Here is a 9,025-nt window from a genome sequence, read left to right as displayed (position 1 = left end):
ACACGTCGCCGCGCTCGCTCTCCCGTCAAATCAAGCAAGCGCAACAACCCATCCCTCATCATTGGCACGCGGCTAAACAAAACACAAGCAATTGCAATTTGCCGCGAGCGACGCGCGACGACGCCATTAGCATTAGCGCAGCGGTGATGATGATTTGGTGGCGCTAATCGTACGAGAACGCCCATCATTAGGAGCGTTGATGGAGGGATTAGTAGTATTATAGTCATAGTAGTAGTAGTTAACAAACGCGCCGCAAATATCATGTCATATATCTGCAGGGTGGCTCTGGTTTGGACGGGTATGTGTGTGCATCATCTTTGCCGCTGGGTTAGTTTGGCTTTTAATTTGAAGCTTCGTGGCTGTGAGATGCGGCAATCATAAGCGTTATATATATATATATATGCATGTATCTCTCCGCGGGCGGGACGGAATGGAATTCATAAGAAAAACTGCGTCGCCGCATGGCCATTATGCGGTTTGGCGCCGCGCCGCCGGCCACCCCCGTTCCCCTTTGGCCTTTGCCGTGCACTGGCCACTCGGAGATGCCGTGACTGTCACGAGGTACTGGGCGGCGTGAGTTATGGGGCCTGTACGCAGTACGCGTTTCATTGATTGGACGCACCCGCGGCACCACCAGCAACTGTAGTAGTACATGTATACTGCCTACAGCGTCGCATCTCCAGTTGTGATCCACGCATGGTTACTTCAGATTCAGGTTCAGGTATTTGACAAAAGATGGTCCTTGCTGCTAGGATCTAGGTACCGTCGGTAGTATTGTTATCCTATAGCATCGGTACGATGAGAAGCAATTCATGATTCATCCACCCCAAACACGGTGCGTTTTACGAGCGATCGTTTATACTGTCTGCATCAACTAAACGCGTGGGATAGAGACGCTAATCATAGTTGTAGGCTGCAGCTTTGTAGTGCCAGCCACGGTAGTGGAGCAGCCCATTGCAGCAAGAATCTCAAAGCCGTTACATCCGCAAACAGCTGTTCGCTGGAGTGGTTCTGTATCTCTCTGTTTTCTTCATTTTTTTTCCCCTAGCGTCTCCTAGAAATGCAGAGGCCTGTCCGGCTCCGGCCCGGAGAGAACAAGACGATCACATTCACAGCCAGCGGTGTACAAAACTACAAATCCCATTGAACAAATCTAGGCAAGATCATGCACGGCAGAAGCATGGAATTTACTAGCCTAGGTGGCTAGGTGCGTGCATGCCAGCCTTGCCTTGGCTCTGCACGTACGTACGTCTCATGGATGGTACACCAAAACCGTGCGCATTTGCCTTTTTCCCCCCCTTCCTTCTCCAGTTGCTGCCTGCAGATACAGAGTACATAAGTCAATCATGTCAACTGTTAAGATCTGCTCTGAATACCCTCTAATCAAGACATGTTCTTATTATGATGGCCATATACTTATATAATACTAAGACGAGCTCCTGAAAATTACATATACTAGTAGAACAAAGCGTACTTGGCTCATTTCATAATGACGCACTTTGGCATAGAGCAATTCTCTCCTATATGCTATGCAACAATACAAAAGTACTCTTTTGATTGGATCGGCCTAAGCTAATGGTGATGGATGATCATATGAACTACCTAGCTTTTATTTTTATTTTTTAGAAAAAATTAATCTATGTAGCTTCAAAGAGAAACCAGTAGTGTAGATCATATAATTTTAAGAAAGTATATTCATAAAAAAGAGCAAGGACCACAAAAGGGACTCTCATATGATTAGTTCTCCCAAATCCGAATAATTTAGCCGCTAAACACTACACCAACACATGAACCGAACACCACGCTGATCTCGATGTCACCGCAAACGTGTCCAAGCAGCATACCACTGTTTATACACTACTACCCAGCATGGCAACTAACACACACATCATTTTTGTCTACACGTCAGCATCACGACGAGATTATGCAGCTGTGAGTGACTGAGTGCATGTTGGCATAAGCTTTCTCTCCATGATGACGCTTAGTTTTTTTAAGCGCTGCCACCAACTGAAAGCTGGAGGCCGCCTGCTTTTTAACAAACACCTAGTATAAACAGATCATCATCACTCTCTCTCTCTCACACACACGCAAGTCACACACAGCACCATGCTTCACAGGAGGAGCCGCACGCTGGGAGGGAGCGCCGATCGAGCTGCTGCGCGCCGAGCTGTCGCGACGATGAAGGGCGGGAGGGGCAGCAATGGCGCGGTCACGGACCTGCTCGTCTGCTTCCCGTCGCGGGCGCACCTCGCGCTCATGCCGCCCAAGGCCATCTGCAGCCCGTCGCGGCCGTCCGCGTCCGAGCCGGTGGTGAAGCGCCGCCACAGCACCAGCCGGGCGGGGCCGATGCCGCCCAGCGGGCTCTACAAGTCGGCCACGGCCAGGAACCCGAGCCGGCGCGGCGCGGGAGATGTCCCCGTGGACGACGAGCCGACGTCGCCCAAGGTGACGTGCGTGGGGCAGATCAAGGCACGCCCGGCCAAGCCCAAGGGCCCCGGCGGCGGAAGCGGTGGCGGTGGCGGTGGCGGTGGGAAGAAGACCAAGAAGGCCACGTGGCTGCAGGCTCTGGGGATCAAGAAGGACGCCATGGCGCTCTTGGACGCCCTGCACGGCGCTTTCAGGTTCAACGTCGCCGGCTGCTTCGGCAGCTTCCCCGGCGCCGTGGGCGTGGGGTACACTTCCGGGGAGGACGAGGACGAGGATGAAGACGATGCGCCGCGCACCGAGAAGGAAACAGAGCACGGCGCGGCGTTGGCCCGGTGGTTCATGGTGTTGGAGGAAGGCAAGAAAGTGTCTGCCAAGAAGCTGCAGGGACAAGACCCGGAACAGAGCCAGGAGGACGACAAGGAGGAAGAAGCGGTCCCGCCGGCGAACGCGCTGATGCTGATGCGGTGCCGGTCGGCGCCGGCAAAGGGATTAGCGAGGAGGCTAGAGGCAGAGGAGTGCGAGGATGTGAAGAGCGCCAAGAAGACTCCAGAGGAAGAGAAGGAGAAGGAGAGCCTTGTGCTCATGACATACTCGCCGGACTTCTTCAAGGTATCCCTTGACATTGCCAAGGAGACTTGGATCGTCGGCGGTGATGACGCAGTCCTGCGCTGCCGGAGCTGGAAGCGATGATCGCAGTGATCATTTCAACAAGGAATGTATGTGCCTTTTGTTTACCTTTTACTCCTTCGCTTGTTTTTTTTTTCTTCTCCTTTTTTTCGACCCTGTTGAGAATTCTACTACTCTTTGCATAAGGCTCGTGTGAAGGGTATGATCAGCACACAGCAGAATTGGTTTAGCCAAGGCCACTGTATTGGCCTCTCTGCAAAACATTTCTGCTCTGTAAATAGTGCTGTAATGTCCCTTGTTAAATGTTACCCAGGTATACTTGGCCGGTGATATGCCAGACTGAATAGTGCTTGCCTGTATGATGAACTTGACAGCTCATCCTTTCGTGCTAGTAAAGTTTCTCTTTGGCATTCAGATAAAATTCCCTAGATGCTTTACTCTGTACTAATGATGGACCAGAATCTCCATGATGAACTTTTCAGAATATCTCGTTTTTCTTCCTGGAAACCGAATGCTTTGTTGGCATGGTTCATTGGCTTTCCTCTGTTCAGCTCATTTGAGCTGTGAGGAAACGGCAAGATCAGGCCCTTTTACGGACAGATCCTACAGTGATGTCGGTCTGTCGGAATTTAGCTGTAGCTTTCATTTTTTGGACAAACCAACTACTCCCCAACAAGGCCATATGCTCCATGTTCCAACAAGAAGTGTACTAGTAGCCTTTGCCCACCGGCAATCACTGTCTCAGCTATCATCTGATGGGCCTAACAGAGAGAATAAACAGGTTGATTAAAGGAGGCTTTAAGTCTGAGATCCATGTTGATGAAACTGATAGCTTACTCGCAAAGTTTGCATTACTCCTAGTCCTAGTAGCTAGGGCCCGTGGATTATCAATCTTTCTTCAATTCTTCAGGCAGTGCAGTTGAGTCACTTGGAAGTTCACCGACGCAAGCTGCATATTTCAGAACGCTTGACTGACAGCTAACAACCAAGGTGTAAGAAACATGGACACTAGCAAGAGTTTAGTTCAGTGATTTTAGTGGCTGAGTGACAACATTGTTAAATTATTTTAACTAAAATGCGGTCCACGTAATTATAAAAAAATTATTGTCATAAAGGATCTATGTGTGACAGTTCTTAGAAAAAGAATTATGGGTTGAAATACTTTCTCTTCTCCCTTCAAAAAATAACTATGATCTTACATAAAAAAAATAACTATTATGTGAACATTTAAGGTCTTATATTGAAGGCGTGTCAATGCGATACTAATGGATGGCTATGGACACTCAATTTACTAGTGACTGAACATTAATGCATCCATGTTAGTTTCTTGATCACAATGTGATTGTTTGGCTAATAGAACTAGTAATTGATCACTCCACCACGTGCTCCCTCCGTCCCATATAAAGTGTCGCTTTGAGAAACATGCTGGTCAAATTTTATCGACTTTGACTAGGTTTGTAAAAAATATTGCAAACATTTATATCTTTAAATAAATTTATTATAAAAATAATAATGATACTAATTATGTAACATAAATATTAATATTTTTTTCTGTGTATTTGTTTAAAGCTAAAGATATTTGACTTTTTGGGAGGTGAGAATGACATTATTTTTTATAGGATGGAGGGAGTATATATGTATGTATGACAACCAGTTAATAACAAAACCGATCAAAACCATTCTTCGCGGAAGATTGCATGAGATAGAGCAAGATCATAGACATAAGTAGAGCCTGGACACATGCGTGTGTATTGTTCTCTCCCACTAAAAGATATGATGGGAATAACAAAACATTCACGAGGAAAAGCATATATGCCATTAGAGAATACACACATAACAGTTCTCTCACCATCGAGGGAATAGTGAGAGTAGAGGGGTGAGAAATATTTTCAAGAAACAAAGAGCTCGCAGGGCAAACAGTAGGTATGTCCGTATGTGGGGGGGGGGGGGGGGTCGCACAAGAATGGTTTGAGTTGTGCTATGCACACATGAAAGTGGTTTCATACGGTTGATTCAATTTGTGCTAATATGATCTTGTAAAGCTTCCGCTAATTTTAATGATTTTTCTTATATTTGGTAACAGAACCAGATTTTAGCACATTTGATTTACCATGATAGTTTCCCTTAGCAGTGATGGATCTTGAATTTTGTTAAGGGTATACCACATCTAAATTCTATATACTAATTCAATAAAATACATTTAGCAATATGGTAAACATATATAAAATTTGGCCCATAATTTGGTATAGAGTAAAATCTAACATGATACTTACATTCAATAATTAAGTCTAAGCAGTGCATAATTGCAATACAAACAATTTAAAAATACCAAATCAATAGTTGAAAATACACAAGCACTCCGTAATTCGATCACTTGATATGTAATTGAGCGTTCGAGAATTCAAAAAGGGAGCCTTGTTTATGCTAATGTGAGGGCTTGCCCATTCACTAATTTAGGTTAGGAGAATCTAACCATGATCATCCAAATCAGTACGCACATAAACATATTGGACTAGTAACAATGAGTAGAGGACCAACCTATATGCATGCGGTGGCTGCAAATTTAGAATCCTTCGTTTAGAAACAATGTCAGACTACATTATTCGTTTGTACTTATCACTATTGTTTTTTAGCTATGGAATAACGTTTTTCTCTCACAACAAATCAATATCAATATCAGCCCAAAAATCAGCTAGGCAAACATGGCAGAAATGAAATTGGTAGTAGCAAACTAGAGGAGATGCTCGGATGGAAGCGACAAAGGACAGATTGAAAAAAAAAGACAATCTACCAGTCATTCAACAGTATTTTTCTCTCATAATAAATCATCCAACAGTACTTTCTATCATCACTTATCAGCCAAACGAATAAGGCGGACAAGGCTGCGATGTCATGTCCTTGTGGCTCGGTGGCTGCGGCATTGGGCACAGAGAAAAGCCTATCTTGCATGCAATGGGTCACCGCTAGGCAGGAGCCAAGACTACCAGCCAACAGCCACCACCAGTTTGTCGTCAGTCCTATACGATGTACGGCAGAGCGGAAGATCACTGGCGAGGTGGCTACGATTCGATCACAGGATTTGGAAGTCAAGACTCTAACTGTCGATCTGCAACGGTAAGCTAAACATGGGCTGTGTTGGGCCCAATCTATAGGGTATTGCCATGGTCCAACCGACATATCCTGTAGGTTCATCCTTGCTTTTTTTTGCATGACCGTTGTCCTTGTGACACGTATTTTATTAAGAGAAAATAGAATTTTTAGTATACACGGAACCAAAGCTAATCCAAGGATTAGCACTGAAATCACCCACCTTCCACATTATAAGTTAAAAGTTTACTATTACATGAATCCATCCTTTGCTCTTACTACTAATTTCTTAGATGTATATACCACGTAAAAAAATTGTGGTATTGTATATAGAATGATATGACTGACGTGTGTGCTTATCTATATGTTTTCCTTATGGTTTTGAGTTAGTAAAGGTTTGTTTTCCAACCACAAGTTTTGCTTCATATGACATTGCACTATAGTCTATATTCATTAAGATGTGCTAAATTGTGATTGAGCAATGTGATGTATTCATTTGAATGATTTTGGATGAACAATGTATCAGCAAGTAACTTGTCAAAAAAATGTATCAGCAAGTATAGATTCTTGTCCCTGAATGTTTTACTATTCGTATACAATGGTATTATGGTAAGAATCATTTTATTTCTACTTGTTTGATGATTAAATTTGTTTTGTAAGTGTAGCAAGCATAGTCCCATGCATGTATAATTGGGCATTAAATTTGTGCCAACTAAGTGAATTCAAATGGCTCTTTTTATTGTTTCTAGTGGATCATTATTTTAACTTTTTTCTCGAACATGTAGGAGAGTTGTGTATCATTATATTACATCAGTTATGCATGTGTGAAAGTAGTGTTATGGTTTTTACATTTGCTATGAAATGCAATAGTTTTGTTTATTTTAAACGAATCACACAAAGAGTTATCGATTATATTAAAAAGAAGATGAAATCTAGACTGAGCAAAATAAAAACGATACAAATATGGATTTCAAAAATGGACATGACATTCATATTAACTTGACGAATATGAGCTAATTTTTCAATGCCTTATTAACACCTTTTGCATGCGTATTTGTTTTATAAAAAACGAGTTCCATACATATGTGTTCAAGCACATACACACAACAAAACTGTGTTTGTTTTGGTGGGTGGCTCAGCGTTGGTGTGGAGAGTCGGAACCGCTAAGGCCTTGTTCGGCAGCTGGGGATCCAATCCAGGGGAAGAATCAATCCAGGCCTGGAATTAGTTGATCCCCTTGCTGTCACTCATTCCCTGGGCAGGTTTAATTCCCTGGCAGAACCAATCCCCATGCTTCTATTTGATTGTTCGGCTAGCCAGGGATAAATCCAGGGCTGAGAATCTGATGCGTATACATATCCAGATGTTTAACTGACAAAAGTGCATGAGAGGCAGCTGCAAGTCTGCAACTAGCATAAATTCGAGTGATAAGGAATACAAAAGTGCATCAGTTATAGTTGACACCGCGTCATGTCATCAAAAATCAAGGTATTGAAACTTTGAAAGGGGTCTTCTACTTGCTCTATCTTGTAGTAATATCTTGTTTCCACAAGATCACATCTGGCACAAATCTTAGATTAGATCTTTGAATGTTTAAAATGCAAGGGTTCTATGCAGCAACTTGATAGAAACACAAACGTTCTGGGCACCTTGTACTACCTCAGTATCCTTAGGTTCTTCAAAACCTGAAATAGAAATATTGGACATTATGATATAGCTATCGCTGACCAATAGAAAGAGGTGAGATGGGGTGCAAACAAACTATTAGTTTGGTAAAAATAAGAAATATGTACAAATGGCAAAAATACATATAATTCTCCATATTAATGAAAAATGTGCTCGATAGGGTCATGAAAAAAAATACAATGCATTTCTAAAATGGGACAGCAGTTAGAATGACATGCAGCTATCAATGCCAACTTATATGTGTTGGCTCTTCATTTTTCAAATGCAAACAGAACAAAACTGAAGGTATTCTATGTGCACAGAGAAAAAGTGCATCTGTTTATGTCACATATCGCGCTGAATATCTTTTTCAAACTATCAACGGAACATTTCTTGCATTTCTATTGATCTAAAGAACTTCCCTAGATAGGAGACCAAAAATTAAAGACAAAAAACATTGTATCCAATCTACCAAGCTATCAAAAAGACAAATTTATGCAGAACCCCTTCAGGCCCACGCAAAATCACACACACGCGCGCACGGACACAACCAAGTGGAGATGAGTCTTTTATTTAAATCTACACTTCATCAAGGGCCTAAATGAACAGTACTACACCTATCTACTAAAAAATTAGCCAAGTAGGCCTTGGCTACTATACAGATGAGTTGTGCTCTTCTAAATACTACAGTTCTTGTTGCAAAGTGATCAAGGATTTACAATGAGTTGAGTATCCAAATATGCTTCAAACAGTTGTTTGACTTTAGTAAATATAAATAGTATGGTCATATATTGAACCAAGGTATTTATCAGGTATAGAAACAAATGACCAAGCTGCAGACCCTACTGAGTAGGGAATCCAACGAATGAATTGCAAGACTAAAGTGTCCCTACCTTTCTCCTTAAAAACAAAGAATAATAACAACTCACAAGCATTTAAAACAAAGAAGAAGCTCAATTTAGTCTATAAGAAACTAAGAAAGCAGCCAACACTTAAACTGGAAATTTTGTCTGCAAGACATAGAACACAGCCAACGGAGATCTCTAGTATATGAATTCAAGAACCAAGAGTAGCACTGCTCCTACGAAGGTATCTAAGGTTATTTGACTGACCAAGCCCAGAGAACTCAAAGTTTTTCAGTGACTAAAGGACTCTTGTAGTCAAATAGAAGGAAAACATCAAGTTTCAGCAATTAAGTAGACTGACCAGTTAGACCATC

General features: G+C 42.6%; 1 protein-coding gene across 1 annotated transcript; it reads left to right on the top strand.

Moving 5' to 3' along the window:
- Positions 2,029-3,502, top strand: LOC8075694. The gene has a single exon (XM_002454210.2). The coding sequence runs from the start codon at positions 2,107-2,109 to the stop codon at positions 3,115-3,117; it is 1,011 nt and encodes a 336-aa protein (XP_002454255.1). The 5' UTR covers positions 2,029-2,106; the 3' UTR covers positions 3,118-3,502.

Source organism: Sorghum bicolor, chromosome 4 (assembly GCF_000003195.3).
Source record: "Sorghum bicolor cultivar BTx623 chromosome 4, Sorghum_bicolor_NCBIv3, whole genome shotgun sequence".
Lineage (NCBI taxonomy): Eukaryota > Viridiplantae > Streptophyta > Magnoliopsida > Poales > Poaceae > Sorghum > Sorghum bicolor.
This window is presented reverse-complemented; position numbering and strand designations above follow the sequence as displayed.

Bases quoted from the DNA above. Each gene is read 5' to 3' on its own strand.
- LOC8075694 (XM_002454210.2), top strand. From the start codon at position 2,107: ATGCTTCACAGGAGGAGCCGCACGCTGGGAGGGAGCGCCGATCGAGCT.